The 26316-nt window shown below is 33.4% G+C and overlaps 1 protein-coding gene across 2 annotated transcripts in view; it reads right to left on the bottom strand.

Moving 5' to 3' along the window:
* The window catches only part of Gnf1 (germ line transcription factor 1), a 203990-nt gene extending 179837 nt beyond the window's left edge, over positions 1 to 24153 (bottom strand). The window contains exons 1-3 of one of the 2 annotated variants that reach the window (XM_085812770.1): positions 23994 to 24153; positions 23768 to 23866; positions 12775 to 12811 (exon numbers count right to left, since the gene is read on the bottom strand). In XM_085812770.1, the coding sequence (XP_085668896.1) occupies positions 12775 to 12811; positions 23768 to 23866; positions 23994 to 23996 (139 nt within the window). In that variant the 5' untranslated portion in view covers positions 23997 to 24153. The remainder of the gene's footprint in view (positions 1 to 12774; positions 12812 to 23767; positions 23867 to 23993) is intronic. The other variant, XM_085812769.1, reaches the window with a different exon arrangement.
* Between the last annotated feature and the right edge of the window lie 2163 nt (positions 24154 to 26316).

Genomic DNA, 26316 nt, shown 5'->3' with positions numbered 1-26316 from the left:
TTCTTTCATAAAGTTAAATTTGCTGAATGCAGTTTTGCCCTATGCACAATGTATCAATTATGTAAACCAAACATTAGGTAAGGGTTTACTGTATTTATTTGAAGATTATTACAGTACACTTCAAATTATGATATTATAAAAATTGTAATTCTGCATTTACCTGTGTAATATTCTTATTTTTTCATTAATTTTACTGCAAGAAAAATGAGAGGGGAAGAACTACATTGTGCATATCATTTCAGGGACAGGTGGAAAAATAAGAACTTTTGTGATTAAAAAGCAGATATGAATTGTATTCAGTAGCAGTGTTCAACACTACTTTTTTACTTACAGTATATGCTGCTACAGAGAATGTTTACACATTTTTAGAATGATTTTAGGGACCTTTAATTAATGTTTAAAATGTATTCCTTTTAATGTTCGATCTGATACCCTCTTTTTGGACAACTATGCATTGTGATTTCCATGATAGAAGGGCTTTTGTAAAATTTCCTGGGGAATTGATATCCAATCCTTTTCCTCTACTTTCCAGAGTCCATCAACAGTGATAGCTTTGCACTTAGAAAGAGTTCTTTTCAGGCGACTAAAGGCACATTAACCCATAGATGAATCATCAGAAAACTTTGAATATGTTAAAAACGTATACAGTACAAAGTCCGAGATCCGGATGTCCAATATCCAGAATGATCTAAAATCCGAACAGGCACCAACTTTTAATTTTTTTTTTTTTTTTTTTTTTTTTTTTTTTGTGTGTGTGTGTGTGTATGCTTTAAGCATGCACTTGTGATTTCCCCCACCCCCGTGCATAATAAAACATGTGGAGAGTCCGATTCTTAATTTCACTTCGGCACTAAAAATCTCATTATTGATGAAACAATCATTTTAGCATAAATTTGTATGATCAATAATTTGGCTCCGTAGATGCATATCTGCTTTGCATACATCTCAAACTGAAATATTCTACATAGATACATCGTTGACTTTACACCTACTAATATTTTGTATTCCTGACCACCAATTATTTATTACATTTTGCTTTCATCACCGCATGTTTATCAACACATAACAACTTGAGTAATGACTCATGTAGCAATGCCTAAACAATTTTTTATAATAGTAATTGAATAATAAAGAATACAGTAACCTTTTATGTTGACATTACGCTTGGCAATGATTAGAGATTTAAGTTCAATATGCTAAGAAACGCCGAAGAGGAAAAATTTAATAAAAATTTCTTATTTTTAGTGCTATTGAATTAAGAATAACCAATTTATTACTCACATAAACCCAGAACCAGCGCCAGGGCTTATATGACCGCAGCAAAATTTAGGGAAGACAAAAGGAGGCGTTTGGCAGAATTTAATACCCACAGAGACTGCATCAGGCAGTAAGATATCTGGCGCTGGCCCTCAATAAGCCTTAGTATATGTGGGAATTTATTTATTTGGACTCAGATAAGCATGTGCAAGAAATAGACATAAGTAAAATAAATAACTAAACTAATACAATTCAGGCTTATCTCAGTGCACGATAGAAGCAAAATAAAATTTAGCGGAACAACTTGCCTTTAGTTGCCAATATCATGATACATAGCCAAATATGCATAGTGAATGACAGCTAAATTTTATGATAATAGCCGCGAATTTAAAAATTTTTTGGATATCACAAACAAAAGGTGAGATTTTCCAATTAACGGATTCTGTAAAGAAATGTGGAGATGTGGTAGATATAAAAGAAGTTTTTTATTGCGATGACAATGTCCTCAATTATCAATCAATTAATGGAGGGTGAAACCTGTAGTACGGTTCTAGATCCAGAAAATACGGCTACCGATACTGAAGAAAGCAACAGAGAATTTACTGAAAACGAAAAAATTTTGATTGACAAGTTAGTCGGGATTCTCAACACAGCAATTACAGGACTTCAACAATGTAACTAAACAAGAAATTATGTCTGTCTACAGAATTAAAGAGAAAGTGCTAGCACAAAGCAATTTAAACAACTTACATTGAAAGAAATGTTTAATAAACAAATAAATATTAAGCTTTTTGTTTTGTAAATTTTGATACCCTTTGGATGAAAAATGTTTCATTATTTCATGATTCCCATTTCATATTTTTAATTTTATAATTTCTACATGCCATCTTACTAGATTTAAACTGATGATCTAACATCCGGAAATATCTCAAATCTGGAATCGCAGAAATCCTGATGAGTCCAGATCTCAGACTTTGTACTGTATATGCAATACCCGTATCAGTCTTCATTTCCCAAGGAATGCAGCAGTACTTTTCGAAATATGACTTGTTGCTTTCCCTTAATGAAGTTGCACCCTTTGAAAGACATTGGGATAAAGAAAGGGTATTTCTTCTGTAAAACTCGTAAAACTTTTTCTTGATGGTACATCGAGTTGATTTTTTAAACACTTTTTTTCTACTCTTCTTATTTTTAATTTCCCACTGTAAAAGAATCATGCGACAATCCTAAACACCTTATTGAAACATTTTTGCATTGAGGAACCAGGTTTTTTTAATTTTTTATCTTTGTTTTCAGTAATAAATGGACATATTTTTGTTAAAGTCATTTAGATATGTGCATGCTCCATCATTCCATTTATTTCCTGCTGAATAATTTTCATACAAAGTTATACAAATTGTTCTGCATTGAGCCACATGCCTTGGCAAAAATTACTGAACATTGTTTTTTAGCTTTTTAAGTTGTAGGGTTTATATTTATTTTAACTAACATTTATTTTAAGTTTAAACTATCTTTCCTGTCAAGCCTTACTTTCCCCTGGAACTGCCAATGCCAGAATATGTAAATTTTAGTAGAACGCGCAAGCATTCAAATTATCAGCGGAAGTAGTATGATTTAAATAGAAGGAAACGAGTTCGGTGAGAGAGTTATTCTTACTTCGCGAGCGCGGAGGTAGAAATCGAGAATTAAAGAACCCCGCGTTGCGGCCTATGTGCGTGGCGGGAAGTAGTTGCAATTGTTCCAGTGAGCTTCAAGTCTGCTGAATTAGCGGCGGTATTTTGTAAAACGCGGTGAGTTAGTTATTTTAGAGAGCCTCGTAGTTAGAATATTGTCTTTACTTTCTTTTCAGGTTTTTATTTTTATTTGACTGCCTAGTTGGCACAGTTTGTAAGCGTCAAGAGGACGCAATTGTAATTTAGTATGTTGAATAAAAAGGGACTTAAACCCTTTATAAGACTCTGTGGTTGATACAAGCTTTCACAGTCACCTCTAGGTTGCGTGCTAGTTAGAGGCGCGCAACATTAGATTGGCGCCCGAACACTTATCGAACTGAAATGGCCGAAAACTGGATGGAAGCCGCTGGACAACACCAAGAAATGACAACGCAATTAGAAGGATTTGGATACCTGGTCCAGACTTTGAGAGCATCAATCAAGCCAAACGTCTATTTCGACGAAAAAAATTCGGTGTCCATATTTTTAGAAGGTATAGAAAATCACTTTCAGCTCTATCCTGTGCCTGAAAGACAAAAAGTTGATATTGCCACATCAGCACTAAGAGGACAGGCCGCGCTATGGTGGGAAAATATAGGAAAATTTCTACTAGGTGAATTTGGAAGCCCGACGTATACATTTGAAAATTTCAAAAAATCGTTAGTAAAGGCCTTCCCCATAGTGAAAGATCGCGCACGGCTGGAAGCCGAGCTATATAGTTTCTATCAACGGGATACAGCACAATTGACGGACTTTATTTTACGAAAAATCAAGCTAACGGATATGCTGTATGGCAAGAAACCCGATGCGGAGATTATTGAAATATTACCAAGATTGTTACCCGCTGTCCAAGACTACTTTGAAATTAGAAACCCAACCACATTGCAGGAACTTTTCGAATTGGCGGTGAAGTTTCAAAATCGCAGAATCGCGGAAAGAGCGAGAGGGGAAACATATTCTCAAAGTACCAGAAGGAAGGAGGAAACAAGAAATGGAAATCGCTCATATGGGGGAAAGAAATATCAAGCTAACGCATCGAAACTCGAAGGTCAAGGCCCAAAAAGAAAATTTGAAAATAAGCATCCGCGTACCCAGAAGACACAGATTGAAAGGAAAGCTTTAAACGACTAGAGGGGCCTGTGAAAGGGAGGGTCCAGACCCCGGAAGTTTTAGAAAAACCCTCAAATAGACATCTAAATACAGTCATCGTAAAAAACTCACAGCTACCAATTATACAAGTCCTGGTTGGTGATGTACCAGTAGAAGCCCTCATCGATACAGGAGCAAAAGGAAATTTCATGAGTGAAAAGTTCTTCAAAAAGAATTTTTATAGGATACGACTCTTTAAAACCAGAAATACGAAAATTATAGCGGCGCAAGGAAAAACATGTCACTGCATCTGGAAAGTATCATTAAACGTACAGGTAAAAGAGGAAAATCTCAAAGTATTAATTTTTGTGGTGAAACACCTGCAACACTCTCTTATTTTAGGTATGGACTTTTTAAGGGCCGCGAGGGCCAAATTGGATTTTCAGGATAGTTCCGTGGTGCTGGAGATGGACCAGAGGGTGGTGGAACCTGCGGAGACACCTGAATTGGACCTTAGCCATTTGAATGACCAGGAAAGTAAAGCAATACAGCAAGTGGTGAGTAATTTTTCTCATTTGTTTTCAGAAAAACCGGGAAACTGTCAGATCGTGACTCACAAGATTCAATTAAATGCCGAAAAACCTTGTAGGACTAAACCTTACCGCTATGACAAACAAAAAGACGTAATAATCGAAGAACATATTCAGGAGATGTTAAAGAATAAAATAATAACGCCCATAAATAGTGAATACGCGAGTCCAGTCGTACTATGTAGGAAAAAGAACGAGTTTCCTCCTTCGGATAAAAGGGCTTGGAGGTTTGCTATCGATTATAGAAAACTAAATAGCATAACTAAATTTCCAGTTTACCCTTTGCCGGTTATAGACGAGATCATTAGACAGATCAAATCGACGAGATATATGTCTACTTTGGACTTAACGTCTGGCTACTATCAAATAGCTATGAGACCCGAAGATATACATAAAACCGCGTTTATAACAAAATCGGGCACTTATGCATTTTTACGCATGCCTTTTGGGTTGTGTGGGGCCCCATCAACATTCCAGAGAGCTATGGACATTGTTCTAAAGCCTGTCCTAGGAAAATCAACCTTAATTTATCTAGATGATATAATTATAACGAGTAATACGTTGGAACAACACATTAATGACCTCGAACAAGTTTTTAAATTATTAAAAGAGGCCGGTCTTACAATTAACGCCTCAAAATGCAAGTTCGCAACTAAAGAACTTAAATATCTCGGTTATAAAATTTCGCAAAAGGGGATAGAAACGCAAGATTCAAAAATAAAAGCTATTAAGAATTTCCCACCGCCCAACACCGCCAAGAAACTTTCGTCTTTCCTTGGACTATGTTCTTACTATCGATCTTTCATAAAAGATTTCGCTAATATTGTTGAACCACTCTTAGTAATCAAAAGAAAAAAGAGTAAATTTACGTGGACAGCGGAAGCGAACACAGCTTTTGAAAGATTAAAAGAAGCGCTTATTAATGCCCCTGTTTTAAAATTCCCTGAGGGGGATGAAAACCTGGAAATTGCGGCAGATGCATCAGACTATGCGGTGGGTGCGGTTCTTATGCAAAATAACCATCCGCTGGCATTTTTTAGTAAAACATTGAATCAAACACAAAGGAATTATACAGCTACAGAAAGAGAAACATTAGCCGTATTAATGGCTGTACACAAATTTCGAGTTTATTTCGGGAAATCGCCAGTAACAGTCTTTTCGGATCATGCGGCTGTTGGTAGACTTTACTCGGAAAAAACCTAACGCCCAGGTTAATAAGATGGGCTTTAAAACTCCAAGAATATAATATCACAATAAAATATAAACCGGGTAAGGAAAACAATGTAGCTGACGTACTTTCTCGTATAAAACTGGACGATGAAGGTAATGAACTTAAATGCGCTGTGTTGACTTCAAAAATTTTAGATTCTAGAGATACGGTTATTACTGAACTGAAAGCTGATCCTGAATTTGGAAATATCTATGCTTATTTGAAAGACCCCGAAAGCTTTCAGCACACAGATATCGATGCGATAAGAAATAGAGCAAAAAACTATGAAATAATAGATAATTTATTATTCTATACGAAAACAACGGACGAAAATCTTGAGTATAAGCCAGTCATCCCAGCCTCGCTTCGATTGAGCATTTTGAAAGAGTTGCACGAAAAAAAAACAGCGGGCCACCTCGGGGTCAAAAGACTTTAAAAAGGGTACGCGAGGCGATATATTTCCCACAATTATACAAAATAGTAACGGCGTATGTCAGGTCCTGCAATCAATGTCAGTTAATAAATGATATTAATTACAGCCCGGCCGGGTACTTAAATAGCATTCGCGCTACATTTCCGAATGAAATTTTAGGCATAGATCTCCTTGGTCGCTTCCCCCAGAGCGAGTTAAATAAAAATCGTTTTCTTTTAGTAATAGTAGATCATTTTTCAAAATGGATAGAAATTGTTCCACTTAAACGCGCGTCAGCCAAAACAGTCGCAGATGCATTCTTACACAGATACATTTTAAAATACGGTGCACCGATAAAAGTCATTAGCGATAACGGAAAACAATTCATTAGTCAAATATTTGAAAACATATGCAACGGACTTGATATACGCCATATCAAAATGGTTCCGTATAGACCACAGGCTAACATAGCAGAAAGAGTTAATAAAAACATTGTAAAAATAATTCGCAGTTACGTTAGCACACATCACAAGCGCTGGGATGGCTACATAAATGAATTAGCTTATGCTTTAAGAACGGCAGATCATGATACTACGGGAAAAACTCCAGCAGAATTATTTTTAGGCAGAAAGTTAATTACGCCTTTAGATAAATTATTCTTTGTGCAACAAAGAGAGCAGGAATTTAAACAAAAGGACGTGCAAAAGCTAATTGATCAGGCGCTTAAAACTTCGGATACGGCAAGAAATAGGCAGAAAATTTATTATGATAGAAAACGCCGTGAAGCAGATTTTAAAGTTGGGGATAAAGTATTGAAACGGAAATTTTCTTTATCAAGTGCCCCAGACAATTTTATGGCAAAGCTAGCTCCAAAGTTTGAAGGCCCCTATGTAATTCAGGAAATCAAAGGAGTAGTCTTATATCTTAAAAACGAGAGAGGGGAAATCTGTAAAGCAAGTCCCGACCAGGTGAAAAAATAATATAATCCAAATGATTTTGAAATCCTTAAAAGTTTCTTGCAGGACTCAAGTCTAAACGAAATAGAAGGGCCAGAGACTGCAACAACTATTCCACCACCCAAGAAACGGAGAACTGAAGAGAGACCTAGCACTTCTACAACCCGGACGTCGGTATCAAAAAGAAAAAAGGATTTTCAAACTCCGGCGTTTAAGAAAAACAAAAATACAGATGAACCGGGTAAAGAAACCGTGGTAAAGACGAAAACACCACCTATAAAAGATGGCAGGAGAAATTACACATCAAGGAGAACGCGCACACGGCCACAGAGTCACGCGCCAGCAAGGCCGCCGTTCCGGAAACTGAAACGGCAACAGGAGGCACAAAAATACGACGAACAGAAGAAATTCAAGAAGGACTCCAGACCGGAGGACGTCAAGACCAGCCGTCCCAGGGAAAAACGGAAATGCCAACAACCAGACGATTACTCCGCCAAGAGGCCAGCATGTAGAGGACGCAAAAGAAAAAGCAACGTGGACGACACTCGGAGATCAATAAGGAGAAGATTGACATCCATGAAACCTCTAACTTGGGATCAATTTTGCCAAAAACGGATGACGGAGTTTCAAGCATCGAAAACTCAAAGATAAGTTAAAACCTTCTATAATTTTTTTTCTCTTTTGTTCCGAAATGTTATGCATAAGTACGAAGTTCTATGTTTTGACGAAAGTCAATATGTCTCGGTTGAAACTTAGTTTTGTTTTACTTTATTTAGCTAAGGCAAAAGTATTATTTTCTTTAAGTGTAAAAGCTAAAAACAAGCATTTTCTGTTGGTCGAAAGACTAATTCTGTTATGTTAAAGCCAAAATTTGGCCGGAGATAAAAATAACTTCGTATTTTTGTACTAATAAGAATTTTAGTTCCAGTGCCGCCAGCTTGGCGAAGAATGAGTAAAGTAAAATTTTATTTTCTCTTATTCATTTTATGGTAAATTGTAAAAAGCATATGTATTAAACTTTTGTAAAGGTATGTAAATACTTGCATGTTATGTAAAAGTAGAATTTAGTCTAGAAGCATAAAATTGTAGATGCTAAAAGTGAATGCTTAAAAGCAATAAAGTCAAGATTTAAGTATTAAACTGTAAAGTCATGCTTTAGAGCGAAAGCCTGCATGTTTAAAGATGAATGAGGGGGAAGCTAGAATGAATGTGTTTTGTAGGGTTCTCCACCTACATTTGAATTTTTAAGAATATTAAAGTAGCTCATTGAGTTGTAGAATGTCGAGTAAGGTGTGTCTATTTGGTTGTTGAATTCTAACAAATCATGGTGGTTAGGGGAAGTGTTGTAAGACTAAAACACGAATATTCCCGTTTGACACCACACATGGTGGAGAGCCAGGGTAAAGTTAAATTAATGCTTGAAAAATTGAATGAATGTGAAGTAAGCAATAACTAAGAAAAACGAAACGTTAAAAACAAAAATTTATTGTGTCAAGAAAGTGTAAATTATAATGTATGTAGAAAGATACTGATACTTATTCCTTCCAGATGCTGGAAGGAAAGACCAAGATTGATTGATGAAGTCCAGGAAAAGTTGCTGTAAGAAGAAAGCTTTTTAACGACTAACAGAATTTTAATTGTTACATAAGATTTTTTTGTGTAAACGAGGCTTTTGCCAGTTAGTTCAGAATTAGATAAACTTACAACAGGTCGTTTGTAGGACCTGCTTCCAAGTTTTCCAAATTCTGGCAGCGGCAAATGTAGGGTTTATATTTATTTTAACTAACATTTATTTTAAGTTTAAACTATCTTTCCTGTCAAGCCTTACTTTCCCCTGGAACTGCCAATGCCAGAATATGTAAATTTTAGTAGAACGCGCAAGCATTCAAATTATCAGCGGAAGTAGTATGATTTAAATAGAAGGAAACGAGTTCGGTGAGAGAGTTATTCTTACTTCGCGAGCGCGGAGGTAGAAATCGAGAATTAAAGAACCCCGCGTTGCGGCCTATGTGCGTGGCGGGAAGTAGTTGCAATTGTTCCAGTGAGCTTCAAGTCTGCTGAATTAGCGGCGGTATTTTGTAAAACGCGGTGAGTTAGTTATTTTAGAGAGCCTCGTAGTTAGAATATTGTCTTTACTTTCCTTTCAGGTTTTTATTTTTATTTGACTGCCTAGTTGGCACAGTTTGTAAGCGTCAAGAGGACGCAATTGTAATTTAGTACGTTGAATAAAAAGGGACTTAAACCCTTTATAAGACTCTGTGGTTGATACAAGCTTTCACAGTCACCTCTAGGTTGCGTGCTAGTTAGAGGCACGCAACATTAGAAAGTTGTAAATCTTAGTTTATTATTTCATTTATTGTTGCTACAGATGTGTTTAAAAACTTTACAGTTGATTTCTACATTAGCAGATTTTTCTCTTATCACAAACAGTTTAACTTTAGGAACATCGGAAACAATATATATATTTTTTGGGTATTCATTTGGAGTCATCTTTCCATGTAGAAGTAATGATTGACAGTTTTCCCCTTTCCAGTTTATAATGTTGCATATTTAGAACAAAGAAATCTCAATGCCATGCATTTTACAATGTTTTTGAATTATAAAATAGGAATATTTCTCTTCGGGAAGCGCAAAAACAAACTCTTCAATCTACAGCTTGTGCACATGCAACAATTTGAAAGAAATTTAAAAGTAGTAGAAGATATTTCTCATTTTAAATAATAAGCTGTTGCCAAATATTTTTATTCCAAAATACTTGTTTTTTAAAATTCTTAATCGAAATCATTCTAGAAATGTGGAAACCTCTTTTGCACTACCCTTGGAATATGAGCAGAAGCAACAAATATTTTGTATCCTATGTAATTTATATATACAGATTTTTATTAGCAGTAAAGGCTTGTAACAAAACATTTCAAAAGGAACTAAGAAAAGAAAATTTGTAAAATACATGTTCAGGGCTCATAATATCCGACTGTAACTGGTAATGAAAGGCATGGCTAGAGCAGAAAGATAGTGGATTGGCTTTTGACAGTTGCTGTTATTGGAAGCAATGGAGAAAAAGTGAGTACTGTCTTTATCAATGCCTCCAGAAGGCCAAATCATTATTTATGTTGTACCCCTTTGTAAATAATTTATACAGTGCCTTTTTTTATCTAAATTGGGGGGGGGGGAAATCTGGTGTGTAGAGCACATAACTTTCTTGTACAGAATATTAAATTATATGCATCTTTTGCTGCATTTCATTAAAACTTATTTCTGTGAATTTCATTAGAGATATATTTCTCATTCAATTAATTCAGTTCACACTTCGCTGCAAGGTAAAATACATAAAACCTCAATATCTTTATTAAAAATTGAAAAATATAAAACATAAAAATAATTAAAACAATTTAAAGAACAATTTTTACAATCAAAATTAGAATCGTTTTTCAGTGCACAAAACTAAAAAGTTTACTTTTGGTCTCGTTTGGCAAAAAGACACTGAAGGCGTAGAAACTGACTTAATTTGTTGTGGATGCTATACTGAGTTAATATATGGGATAATTTAATAACTGAAATGATAATTTCAGAATGGATTAAGAATGATTAAATTCAGAATATTAAAAGATCTTTGTTTTGTGAATATTAGTTTCTCTGGATTGGCAACAAATGCACTATTCTGCTAAGTTTCAAATGTAAACAAATACGACTGCTATGATTTAGCCACACTGAAACAACTTTTAAATTGTTGATAATTGTACAACTATTGCATTCAGGTTAACTAAAGACATAAAAACCCCAACAGAAGATAAGAACAACATAATTCAATCATTTTTAAAGCAAATAATGCACAATTTACCAACATACAAAAATAAAAAATCTGAGCTCACGGAGCTGAGTAACAATGTGGGTATATATGTCTACACATATATATACAGTAAGACCCCGCTTAACGCTGTTTCGTTTAGCGCTGTTTCGGTTTAGCGCTCTTTTATTTCAACCCGGGGATTCCACAAAATCGCTCGCAGCATACGGGGACTCCACGAAATATTATGCAGCGATAGGTTTCAAATACATATCCGAAAGAGTGTACTTGTATTTCAAAGAGTGTACTTGTATTTCTTGTTTGGTGCGGTATTGTACAGACATATTTTAAAGGGGTAAATGTGGAAGATGTCGAAGAAATAATTCAAGAAGCAGTGGCTAGTCTTTCTAATGATGAGCTCAAGGAATTAACTGAACAAGAAGAAAACAAAAATGTTGACAGCAGTGATTCAGAAGAAGAGCAAAAAGAACTTTCGATGGCGTTTGTAAAAAGGAGTTTGTCTACCATAACTGAAATAATGGATCAATTCATTGAAAATGATCCGAATTTTGACAGGAGCTCAAAAGTAAGGCGTGGTGTTAGAGATGCTCTATCCGTTTATGAAGAACTTTTAAGAGAACAACGCAAAAGAAAAAGGCAAACAATATTAGATGCTTTTGTCACAAAAAGGCAGAACACTGAAAACGCGGAAGGCTAACTAAATATGACTGACTTAGAATTTTATTTGTTTTTTTTAAGAATATTCGTTTTGTTATTTATATTTTGTTTTTATTTTTGCAAGAAATAATAATGTGGTATTAATTTGGGCTTTAAGATATAAATGTTTGGTTTTATTTTTATTAAAAAAACATACTTTTTAAATTTAATACCTAACCAATTTCCTAGCCATCTTCCCCTAACCCCAATATTTACATGTAAAGATAGCCTCGTTTAGCGCTGTTTCGCATTACGCTCTACTTTGATGGAATGTATCCCCCGCGTTAAGCGGGGTCTTACTGTATATATATATATATTTATATACTTTTGGTGCAGCCGATTGCACGAAAAAGGGAGGTGCACAACTACATGCTATAGCAATCCTATAAACAAAATTTCCACATTCTAAAGCTACTCGTATTTAAGTTATGCAAGATACATACACACGTAAGTATGTACAGGTGGTATGAAAAAAGCCTCTTCTAAATTCATTTTAAATCATTTTTTAATTCGTTTGGGGTAAAAGAATCCTTTATTATGTCCTTATGTACAGATGTCACGCAAAAACATCATTAAATTGCATTCGATAGTGGTCAAAATGGACATTTTCGTTGAAATACGGTACCCAAAATTTTTTCTGATTACAATACTTTCTTTAATTCGTACAAGGAACTAAAAAAAGAATGACCAATTTTGGGCTAGGATATTGAAAGCTGGAATAAATTGCCTTGAATGTACATACAAAGAAATGAAGTCTCAAAATTTTTAGGAATCAGTGATCTTGAGCAGTCCATTTTCTGAATTCAGATATTAAATTGAAATTATATGATTACATGAAAAGTTTATATATCATACAATAAAAAATGCTGAGGGGAGAAAGTTACAGTATCTTCTTGCAAATTGATTATTTGAACATTTAATGGTTAAACAATATTTCTCACATGAATTTGGTAATTTTGAAAATACTTTTTTGATACACAGAGCAGATAAATAACACACACACACAAATAAAATAAATAGCAAAAAATTTCAAGAGAAACATATTACCAGAATCAACAATCCTTCTCTTTTTAGATTTTGATAGCTAGAATAAAAATACAATGATAAAAAAAATCATGAAAGCTACATTCATTTTGACAAATTCAAAGAGAATCAAATACCATAATGGATATGTTACCAGCAAAGTAATGAAATGCCGGCATACTATAGAATGCCTAGGCATTCTATGTAATGTCATACATTTTTAGGCATGTACAGTTCAATACCATTAAGTGTAACGTTTTTGTACTTGGTTGAAAGTTCTTTCAACATTCTGTCACCCTGTCCGTGTACGGTACTAAAATGAGTTTTCATGAAGTATGGGAAATGACTCAACATCTGTGATGCAATACTGTATAGTACTGGGGCTTTCTTTAACATGATAAATGAATGTACTTTTGTTTTTAACAAACATCACAAACTAACAATTCAATGGCCAGTAGTCCCATGGTTCCTTCTTAGTAGTCATTTTGGCTTTTTTACATCATTTATTAACTTCTGGTTAAGTAGCTTTGGTTCTTCAAAACGAATCAGAAATGTATTTCTTACTTTGCCTGTTTGTCATTTAGCATTCTATATAGAATGCCTAGGAAATGTGTGAAATATCAATCGTTTCATACATTGCCGGCTAGTTTTAGGCATTATATACAATGCCATTCTATGGAATGCCAGATTTCAAACTTTGCCAGTAACAGATATATTAAACAAAAATTGCACATTTTTCAACTAAAAAAATACATGCATAACAGATCGAAAAAATATCAAGAAAAATAAATGAATTTAATTTTTGCACACGGAAAAATTAAAAAATTCATGATTCTAAAAAGCATATCTTCAACTCGGGAATTCTCATCCAGAGGGGAATTCCTTCTTAGCGAGGTTGGGTTAAGTTAATTGATTGTTAATTTGTAGCCCCTTCCAATGAAGGTCATGAAAGGATGTTCAGTACAATAACACATGAGTCATTGAGCTGCATTAAAGTGAATTCACCAAGTGATTTATCATTCATAACAGTTTTTTTTAAAAATTAGTTATAATAAGTAGCCAAAATAACTTTTTTCATGATAGCTTATTTTTAAAATATTACTTCTTAATTGTTACACATGTATCATCAAATCATATTAACATAAACAGAAATAAATTATTACATGATACCATTTAATGTACTTGTCTTATTGACCTTGTATATCTTGAAACTAAAATGGGAAACATTTATGCACCATGATGGGATTTAAATGTTAGTGAGAATTACAAAAACAGTTATATCAAAATGCAAATTTTAATATCAGTTAGATCCCTATTTCTTTCAAAGATAAAATTCTAAAATTTTTTTCTACAAACCTATAAAAACATATCTTTTAAAATCATCATCATTATGAACAGCTTGCTAATTTATTATTGAGTTTCCATTTCAGATTCCTAAAAGACATGAAATGATACTGTCTTTTAAAGTTTGAATATTCTGTCTAAACTTGCATTTTCCAGCATCATATTTTCTAACAAAAATGAAATCATTTGAATTTCAGAAATCCATTAATTTTTCAACTCCCTATCATCTTTAGTACCTACATAGTGTTTACTACAACTACATCTATAGATTTGTCTGAATTATAGTGCTGAGAAATGCCCAGCTGCGGTGTTTTGCCTTTGCAAAACGAGGTTAAGGTTGCCAGATTTGGCACATAATCGTGCATTTGGTGACAAAATCAGCGATATGCCACAGCCAAAGCAAGAACATTCTAAAATGTATTCTCAGCGGTTATCCGAAGAACATTATTGAAGGCAGGTTAAAGGCTATATGTATATCCTGTCTATACGTGGAGTAGGTTTATTTTGAATTCAGTAATGGGTAAAAATATATTTTAGGGTACCCCTTGGCAATTTTTGGCAGTACATGGATACCGAGCTTGAGCAATTCTTTGATTTGTCATTTTGGCTTCTGTAAAAATCGCCGCTACATAAAGCCAAAATAACAAGACAAAGAATTGCACAAACTCAGCATCCATGTACACATCGACCTATTTTCACTTAAAAAAAAAAAAAAAAAATTCCAGAATTGCACAAAAATGGCATTGCGTACTGCCTTGAATTTGTCCATGTACACATCGAACTATATTCACTTGGAAAGTCAAAAGAGCAGCCGACAAAAAATATATAATCTGAATAAACTACATTTTAAATCAAACAATGAAATAACATAGAAAACGAAATTCATCTTAGCACTACACGAAGGAAATATCCACTTACCTTATTTATGTATTTATGCATCTTCAGTCAAACAAAATTTCTTAACAGCAACCAAACACTTCCTAAAATTATTTGAACTGGAATCTGTACACTGGTGTCGCCACATAAATTCACAAAAATAAGAGTAAAAAAAAAACCTCCGTTTGAAAATATCCAATGTTCAACCATATGCATTTCTTTCCTTCAAATAAGACACTTAATAATGGCTACTAAGTAAACCTTCATTTACACACCAGACAATTAATGCTTTTTTCTCTTTCATTCCAAATCCTACAGAAAATTCAAATTAATCTTACCACATTCAGCCAATTTACAGTGTAAACCATAAAATAACAACATACTTATCCAGTACACACAAGCCCTTACCCAAAATCCAACGCACACTTTCCAAATTTTTTTCCCGTGATTTAAGTTCACAGCAAACAATTATGTCATAATAGGGTTTCCATAGCTTCAACTACTCGTGTTGTCATAAATCAGACAACAACTTGGCGATAAATGAAATAACAACTTCGCGATAATACAAGGGGTACCCTAAAGTCAACGCTAACCCAGTAAAGAAGTAGAGTATCCTGAGTTCTGAGATTAGCTTGAGAGTGATCGACCAAGTCGGGAGCTGTACTTCAGTGCTTTGCCATGAAGCTGTCTTCAACATTATAGCCTAAAGGTTGTGTTGCCGATTATGTTTGTTGTAGTTCCTCAATGACTGTAATGCGTCTTTGGAACTGGATTGTGTAATACTGAAGAATAAACTGCATTTTGATTAAGTGTTATCATCAGTTACTCCAAATCCACGAACCCGTAGAACACAACAAAAAGATCATCTTCATAAAATTTAACTTCAACTGAAAAAAAAAAAAAAAGAATTCAATTAAATTTATAATCACTTTGGACAAAAGGAATACAAGTACTTCGACTTATGCAAACTTCAAGTCACACAGTTCCTTATTTTGTTTTATTTATGTTTGTAACTAATTTACATTTGAAACTGTCAGTAGTTCAGAAAATGCTGATACATAAAACTTTTCTCTGACTATATTAGAGCTGATTTTAAAGAAATAATATGCAAAGCATACTATTTTATGCTAAATGCTCTAAAACTGCCTACCCTTCTTCAAAAATGGCAATTAAATAAAAATTATGTTCATACACAATGCACCAAGTCACTTTTCATACTTTGTTACAGAAAAAATGAAGAACAATAATTGAAATCCTTTATTTCTTTTTATAATCTGCTTTTCCAATTACAAGCTGAGTTTGTTAAATTTTATAAAGCCATTGTCTGAAAAAGAACTTGTTATGCAGCACATTTATTTTAATACTATTGTGTATTGACATGTATGAAAACTACATTCTTTGCTACTTATTTTAATACAGTCCTTGATCCTGTTTCACTGACATGCTGTATTTATATGCAAAGTTAGATCCTCAATTTATGCGTTTATCAATGATCTCACTCGTTGTGCAACTTAGGATATTGCCATACTAAGTTCACACTAAGCATGCATCCAAGCAGTTATCAAATATAAAGTTATGCATCCAACAACCACAAATAAAAAAGCAAAGTTTAAAATTTAATTTTTTTTAAATCTGTAAAATGATTACACAAGATTCAGCTACCGAAAATATAGATCAGTACGAATTATATAGAAGGCATAACTGTAAAAAAAAATGATTTTCATAAGACTAGAATTGCTAGAAATCTTGTCCATGCTTTCTTGAATTCAATGATGTAAAGTCCAGCATGGACATTGTCCTTAACCAGAAATCTACTCTAGACTAATGTATTCTCAGCCAGTGCTTTCCAGGATATTGGGGTTGTTCGGATTATTCACACCCCTACCAAAAAGTCATGAAAAATTATTGAGATGACACAGTATATCACCAAAACGTATTTACATGGCAGCACAGATATGTGCATAGCACACCTCGGTTTATTGTATATGCGGATTTGCACTTCTGGAATTCAATCCAAAAGTTTCTTTTTCATTTTCCTCATTCGTGTTTTTTTTTTTTTTTTTTTTTTTTTTTTTTCCCCCTCCTGGCATTAAATGCATATTTTTTCTGTTCATAATGAATCGTAATCAAAGTTTGGATTTCGCTGGCTGATGGGAAAGAAAGCATTGCATATCCGTAGAAATAGGGCATCTGAATTTTATGGAAATGTGATTAATCTTCCATAAGGAGGATGAGCACAAATCTTGGTGAGAGTTTTTATTTGGCGCAATTTCAATTTGGCTGTGGTTTCTGGCTGTGTGTTTCCTTGTGGCAAACATAGAGCTTTTGTAAACGCATATGCACTTGTGTAAAGGTATTATGCGCATGCGTTAATGCATTATGCATTGACACATGCGCAGAAAGTTTGTAGCTTTGAGGTCCGGATTATAGATCATTCCTGATTATGGACGTCCGGATTAAAGACTTTTGACTGTACCATAATTTTAGGTAATGTTTTTCAGGTCAGTTAATTATTTTTTTCATTTTGTTTTTTGCATGTGGCAACCAAGAGATGTAGAACATTTAAAGTGTTGAGGAAACGTAGTTCAGCACGTTGAATTCCACGACCATAGTAGCTTGTATGTTTTAATAAGTTTATGTTTTAGCGAGTTCATTTTTAGTGAATTTGAATATATTTCCATGGCTGACAATTTTTTTTATGCGAGTGCACAGATATTTGGTATGTATTATTTTTGTGGTAATTTATTTGTTTATTTTTGTAGTTTTTAGTTTCATGTTTGTGACTTGAATTTTTTGTAATTTATTTTAAACTGATGTTTTTAATTTGTAATAATTTATCCTTGTGTTGTATTTAGTGTCATTTACATTTGGCAATATTTGATTTTACATCGCAATTGGCAACTGCAAAATGAAACGGCGATGTGAAGTTTGACATCACAAACGAAACAGAGTTTGACACCAACTTACTCCACTTTTGGAAGATTAGCCGGAAATGCAATATAAAAACTGTATGCAGAGTATTACAAGGAGGATTAGGAACTAGTGTGAAGACAGTCATATTTCATTTATAACACCTATCTGCTTTATTTGTAGTTGGCTATTGCATATGCTGAATTCATGCAATTCTTTGACTTTTCTTAATGAAAATAGATTGCTGTACACATAGAATAACAGACCCCAAAAAATACAGAACGTTTTATTGAAAAAGATCAGTGTTTTATTACCAGTGCTTCTTGCTCTCTAAAATTTTATTGGTTGATTGCTCTTTTATCGAATTGCTAGTGTGGTGGCATTCTTGCCTTTGACACCTTAGCTGCATAAAAAAATTAGTCCCCAATGAGTTCACAGCTGCTTTCCAAAGTTGATAATGAATAATTCCTTTTTTTGGTGCAGGTAACCAAAAAGTACCTTCTTTACAGTAAAATTAAAGATACAGGCAGTTCTGACTCTATATTTACCTCTTAATCAGATGTTAAACGGTTTGCCTGAAAAAAAAAACTTTTGGTACTACTCTTATGTGTGCCCTCAGGTCATCAAATGTGGCAATATGTGTTCTGCACTGATTTTTGGCACGATTGCTTGTTCTGCGATGGTTTTGGGGACGATGTCGTTTGTATGGCAACCCTTTCAACATTGAAACTTACTCTTTCACTGCAGTGGTTTTGTTTGTTTGTTGGTTCATGTTGTGCACATTTTAAAATGGAATGTTGCAACGAAAGACATGGGTGGTAAATTTTAGTCATGTATTTTAGATTGTGTGCACAGTAAATTTATCAGGTTCAGTGTTTCTCTTTACTTGTTTGGGGAACATTCCAGAACCTGAGTCGGAACAGGGAGCTTACTAAAGCTATGTCCAATAAATGTGGGAAGTAGACAAGATACACAAGAAGGGTATACGAAACCCTTTATTTTTCACTCTTTACAATAATTTCCGTACTTCGGAATACAGAGACCAACTACTTGTGGTCTGAACGTAAGAATATAAAAATATTAACTAAACTCTAACTTAAATTTGGAATAATAAACAAGGGCCTACGTGGAAGATTGGCCGTATATTAACAGGAAGCCGTAACACTACAATACGTTTAAAATTATCAAGAGGATTAAACCTCTGGCCTGGAAGGCAACCAGCAACCGAGTAAAACTGCTAAGGCAAGCGGCCTGCTTCGACTAACTCCTTCCTCTCTCTCGCTTGGCAAAAAGCCACAACTTGAGTACTTGGCGTTCGCCAGACAAATTTGCATAAATAAGATAAAGCTTTTAATTCTGGCCGGAAGTAGAAAATAAGAAGTGATAGTAAAGATTTAAAATAAAATAAACGTTAGTAAAACTTAAGATCCTTACAAATTTAGTATTAAAAGCTATAATGTTGGAGTTGTTAACAAGTCTTTTGTTCACAGGTGTGTTTATGCAGATCAAAGTGTATTTTTGGAATTTCTGTGGGAGTCAGGACTTCCGAAGCGGAATTTGGCATGTCAGAAATGTGGAGCTGATCTGAGAAGTCGTACGAAGAAGGGCGTTTTTGATAGACTTGTGTGGATTTGCAGGTAAAGTATATGGCTGCAGGCGGAGTTTTAAGATTTGGGTTGTGGTTTTCGTGTGGTAAGTTAACCTTGGAGGAAGTTTTTATCATTACCTTCGGAATTTTGAATCACAGAAAGATGTGTGATACTGCAAAATTGTGACACTTTTGTTCACAGATGTGGTGTGACTGGCAAAATTTTATTTACGAATGTATGCTGGATTTTGTATGCTCTCGATATTTTTGCTGTTCGAAGAAGCATTCATTAGGGTAAGTGCATTTGATTTTCTTGTTCTTATTTTGTAGAATGTCATGTTCATTGCTTCTTTTAGTATGAATTTCTGTAGTTACGGCTGTTCTTTGAATTTTTTGTAATTTATTTTAGTTTATTTTGTTGATTAGTGCACAATGCCTAGATTGTGCAATTCGTAGATTTTTTTTAAGTTGTACACAAACCCTGTGTACATGGTATTATTTGAAATTTCTTGTTATGTTAATTTATTTAAGAGAGGTGTGCGCAGTTCGTAGATTCCTTCACTGCATAGATTGTGCAATTCTGTGATTTTTTTAAGTTAAAACATATCATTGCGTACATGGATTCTTGTTAAATATTTTTCGTTAGAAACTTTATGTTTTTGCTATCTAATTTTTTGTTTTTGTTTTGGATTTTTAGCTTAAATTGTGGGTTCAAAACATGGTTTTTGCAGGTGCGAAAACCGCAGTTTTGGAGACATTTTAGGCTTAAAGTTCGAAATGTAGACAAAAAATTTAGATAGTAAAATGGCACTGTGGAGTTTTTCACCAAAAATATTTGGCGAGAAATTTTTCACCAAGCAAGGGCATATATAAGAGTAGTTCCAAATGTTTTATTATTTCAATCATTATATTCATATAATATGGCCAAATTATTTTGTCTCTGAACATTTATGAATTTAACTACAGTAAAAGTCGTTAATCCGGACACCCATAATACGGAATGATCCGGACCTCAAAATAACAAACTTTCTGCGCATGCATCAACGCACAATGCGTTCACGCATGCGCATAGACGCTTGCGAGTGTGCATGCGCGTTTAATGTATAACGGATGTTATAAGCTAAGCTAAAATTATCTAATTATCTATTTCAGTTAATGTTGCAGATTGCATTGTTCCTTAATCTTCTAATTGGATCCGGCTTATTATTTTTTGCAGACTGTTAGAGCAATTTTATAAAAGTAAGCTTGAACTTTCGATTATGTCAAATACAATTTCCGATGCTGGAGCTGCCAAAAGCAAAAGTATGTTTCGATGTCCATCAAACAAAAAGTGGAATTGCTGCAAAAAATGGATAAAGGCATATCTTTTGTTTCTCTAACCATTCCGAAATCTGTTTATCAATTTCACGCTGCTCTGCTCTTCGGGGGGAGGGAACGTTGCAGAACGCAATGAATTGGAAGTTGATCTGTCAGCACTATCCTTATCTTCAGGGCAGATGTTTTTATTTTATAAGGCTTATAATTCCTTACTAAATGTAATATTTCATCTCATTGTACTCCGTCTTTGATATGATTTAAATCAAATTCTTCGTCATTATAATTCGCTTCGGACAGTGAAGAAAGTGACAGAGGTTATTGAAAACGAAAAAATTTCGTTTGACAAATTAGTCGGTATTCTCGATACAGCAATTATAGGACTTGAACAGTGGAACTTTGTAATTGAACAAGAAATTATATCTGTTTATAGAATTAAAGAGAAAGTATCATCACAAAGCAACTTAAACAAGATCATAATTGTTCTTTATTTCATAAATTACGGTTTCATATTTTTAATTTTATAATTTCTGCATGCCATCTTACCAGATTTAAACTAATGATCTATAATCCAGAAAAATCGATAATTCGGAATCACTGAAGTCCCGACAAGTCCGGATTAAAGACTTTAGACTATATATCTAATTCACAAAGGCTTGATAAGATTTTAAATTTGATCATGCTCGTCACATATCATTTATTTTTATGCCACTGAAGATAAGATATTTCACTTGTTTTCTTTTAAACATTCGAAGAGCTTTATATCTTCAGGTTTGAGATCCACTAGAATTCCACATACACTCAAATTAATACACCATATTTAATAGCATTTGTCTCTTTTTTAAGCTTATAACTCTACTATTTTATGAGTAAACTAACAGCTTTGCTAATTTTTAATTTAGCATAGTCAGTAAATTTTAAAAGGACAGAACTACTCTGACATGCGCCCTCAAGTCGCCAAATTTCTCGCCAAATATTTTTCGCGAGAAACTTTACGCTGCCATATTACTATCTAAATTTTTTGTCTACATTTCGAACTTTTAGCCTAAAATGTCTCCAAAAACGCGGTTTTCACACATGCAAAAACTAGGTTTTGAACACACAATTTAGCTAAGAATCCGAAACAAAAACAAAAAATTTAGATAGCAAAAACGTAAAGTTTCTAACCAAAAATATTTGACAAGAATCCATGTACACAGCCACATGTTTTAACTTAAAAAAACATCTACGAATGGCACAATGTAGGCAACGAACGAATCTACTAACTACACACACCTCGCTTTAATAAATTAACATAACAACAATAAATTTCAAAGAATACCATTACACAGCATCCTGTTTAAACTTAAAAAAAATTCTACGAATTGCACAATTTAGGCAAGGAAGGAATCTACGATCTACGCACTCCTCGCTTTAATAAAATAACATAACAACAATAAATTTCAAATAATACCATGTACAGAGCATTCTGTTTCAACTTTAAAAAACATCTACGAATTGCACAGTCTAGACATTAAACAACAAAATAAACTAAAATAAATTTCAAACAATTTAAAAAAACAACAATAACGACAATAATTCATACTAAAGAACCAATGAACATAACATTCTACAAAATAAGAACAAGGATAAAATAAAATGCACTTACCATGAATTAATGCGTTTTCGAATAGCAGAAATATAAATTTCATACCGCCTTTAACATGCCGCCACGTAATCACTATCGTATTTACATGACAGCCAGACACAGTATCCAGAAAATTTATACTATGGTTCACAAATAAATAAAATCACAAATCCCTACTTCTATCATGCACTGCCATTAAAAATAATCTCCTAGACCCTCTTTCCACACTTCCAAATACCCACTACCCCTCAACAAGATAGCTACAATGATATTTCCTTTTGCCGAACTTCAACAACTACCATTTTATCTTTCCCTCCCATCTTCTCAGACGCAGAGGCAAATCAACGAGCTCCAGCGAAAGATTTTTCAACGTCAACAGGGTTGCCATACAACACGCAATCACACCAAAAACCAGCGCAGAACACATATTGCCACATTTGGTGAAATTAGGGCGTATATTAGAGTATAAAGCAATAACTCAATACTAGATACTTATTAATTTAATGAAACATAGATACTCACTAATAGATAACTAAACCTAATAACAAACATATCTAAAATAAGAGTAAAACGTCTATTAAATCAAACAGGATTTTAAGTCTCATTCATAGTATTACAATCATTACATGATAAATTGATCAGTGAACAATTTTCCTTCTGTTAACGTAATGAAATTTTACTATTAATATATTAACTGCCACCTATAAGATAATTCGTAGCAGGTGATGTTGCCAAGAGGACTAATTTCAAGATAGCTTAATAGTATATGTTGCAGAACTAGTAATTGTAAACTGTACAAATGAAGTATATATGTTTGCTATGTAAAGCTCTTAACTTTACTGTTAATTAAAAGCTGGTGACAATTTTGGCACTATGTAAAGTTCTTAACTTTTCTGTTAATTAAAAGCTGATGACAATTTTGGCTCTTAAATAACGGGAGTTTAAGGAAATACCAAATAATTTGCAGTGAGAACTTTGCTACTTGTGCCAACTATGAGCTTAAACATGAACCTGCCCCTTCTCTTCCCCAAGAATGCATTCTTTATGCTTTCTGGTGACTAGTATTACTGTTATGTGTTATAATTAGTATTTTGAATATATTTTGTAATCAAACTCCAAAAATAGTTGTTGCAGTCAACGTGTTAAATACTAGCCACTTTTCATTATTTTTAAAATGTTTGAAACAGAAATAACTTTTGATAATCAGAGTAACAGATATGAGTAAAAGATAATGTATACTAACAGAAATAAAACTTTTAAAAGGGAGGCTAGTAAATTTTATAAAACACTAAGCATCTTACTCAAATTTACTGTCAATGATAACATCATGAATGAAAAAATTAAAATAAATTCTGCACCTTAGCATCCTGCAAACCAGCTGTTTTCTTCGAATTTCTGAATTCTGATGAATCTGCATTCACAGATGCTCTAGCGGAAGTAAGATACTTTCTGATATCCTGAAAAATAATAAAAGTTAAGCTGTAAAATTTCAGTACTTCACAGTATTCACAGAAATTATAATTATTCTATTCCTGATCATATTACTATAAATTTAGCTATTATGAGCTCTGGTTGTTTACGTACCATGTCAACAAAAGATTAATACGGGAACCTTTCACATTAATGTTTCAAAAACAAAAATACATCATAAATCTTAAACAAAGCATAATGTATAATAATTGTCCATTTTATACTATATATTTCACGCGCGCTTTCATTATTTTGCTGTGAGCATGTTGCCATTCAGAAAAGAAAAAACATCTCTCACTATACTAACTGTCACTATACCAACTATATAACTGTGTCTACTCATCATATAAAAGGAACTAGTAGAAAATAGAGCATTTGGAAAAGCATTAGACTATTGTGGACTTTAAAGACTTTATTAGCTGATTATGGACTTTGCAATAATTTTCTTAAAAAAAAAAATCTGAAATTTTTCAGATTTTAAATTACGTCTAAAGGGGCGTTTTTTTAACGTTTTGAGTGTTACCTTTATTTATTAAATATCATGTTCTTTGCACTTAAACCATAAAATTCAGTTCAAGAGCAATATCGCAAAATAATGTTAAATTAAGCATATCTTTAGAATTTCCGATATACACTGTCTCGCGAGCTGGAGATAAAAGTATTTTTTTTCAAGTCCGTTACAATTATGCGACTACAAACGCTGACGGTTTACGGAAGTTAGCGGGTCTCACGTGACTGGTGGCAACAATACGTCACAAACTATTTGTGTGGGTTACTATAATTGGCTGTTTTCCACTTTTTTATGTGAATTTCGAGAAGTTTAGTTTATAGAAAATCCTTAATACCATGATGTAAACAAACAACGATGGCAAAAAATTATTTGGTAACTACATCCATTACGTATTGATAAATGTTTCGACATAATTACATATAACTGCATTAATAACCAAATAAAACAAACTTAGATTACAAATGCGTTGTGTAATGGAGCATGTAACTAAAACTTCAGAATTGTAGAATCCGTAGATTTTTTTTTTTCCGAGTTAGAAGTATAACAAAATACGAGCAGTGTTCTAATAAATTTTTAAATCTTCATATTCTTTAATATTACTGCTGTTTTTGATAACATGATCATAACATAACTGATAATTAATTATGCTGCTGTTTTTGATAACATTAACAACTTTCGTTGGTGTTAAAATAAAATCTTTTAATTCTGCTGAATACTGCTTTTCATGAAAGCACGAGAATATTTTAATGGGATTATTAAAGTATCTGTAATAAAGAAAAAAAAAAAAAGTAGGTTAGCAATAAACAGTAAGTAAAAGGAAGATTACTAATAATATATATTAACTATTGTATATATGTGTAATTTTGTGAATTGTGAAATAATGATATTTGTTCATTTTATAGTTTAATAAATAAAAATTGTGAAAAAATTATATTTGTTTATTTTATAATTTAATAAATATTATGAAAAAGCTACGTACTATTTAAAAAATCATTTGCACTTTTTTTTCATTATTGCATTTAAGTTTTATTCATTATTTGAATCAATATATATAAGAATATAAGAGAATCGTATACATTTTACAAGTAAAATATTATACGCAGTATGAATGGAGATATGTTACTGTAAGATCCTAAAGTCTGGTAAATCCTAGGTTTTACCAGTAAAACCTAGCTTTTACCAAAGTAGCTTGTTAAAAGCTCGAAGTATGCTTTAATATGATTCCACTTCAGCCTTTGAGGTAAAACCGAGGAGTTACCAATGCCTTCTGGTAAAATCCTGAAACGAGGGATTTAAATCAACCTTGAATAAGCCTCCACACACAAATTCCGTCATGACACTTTTCTGTTCCTGCCTCTCCTTATTTGCACCATTTGCAGTCTAACTTGGACATAATTTAAATAAGTGTAAGCAGCTATGATCTAAAAAAGAAGAAGTTTGTCCACAAGTGCAGAATCGCCCACTTATCGATGTGCACATGGACAAAGTCAAGGGAGTGCGTAGTGCCAAGTTTGTGTAATTCTCTGATGTTATTTTAAGCAAAAATAGGTCGTTGTGTACATGGACACTGAGTTTGTGCAATTCTTAGACTTGTTATTTTCAAGTTGGCGATTTTGAGAAATGCGCTAAGCAGGGGTGATTCTGCACTTTCCCTGAAGTTCGTTTCCATTTTTACATACTTTGCTTTTTTTATTTTGCTGATGGGAAATGAGTGATGTTATGCGGAAAAAGATTATGACATTTTGTCTGAATTTGTAAAAAATAAGCCTGATAACTGCTTTTATTTAACAAGTGAAAAATGTGTGATGGAGAAACAAACAGTTCATTACAGAAGGTTGAAACGCTGTCGTATCCTAATTGGAGGAAAGGACAAACTTATAATATCACTATTTGCAAAAATCCTATATTATGTTACAACTGATGAAA

The sequence above is a fragment of the Stegodyphus dumicola genome, chromosome 3 (genome assembly GCF_044657685.1).
Source record: "Stegodyphus dumicola isolate Sdum_Otavi_A_Nest chromosome 3, ASM4465768v1".
In the NCBI taxonomy this organism is placed as follows: Eukaryota; Metazoa; Arthropoda; class Arachnida; order Araneae; family Eresidae; genus Stegodyphus; species Stegodyphus dumicola.
Note: the sequence above shows the minus strand (reverse complement) of the source record. Positions and strands in the feature narration are given on the sequence as shown.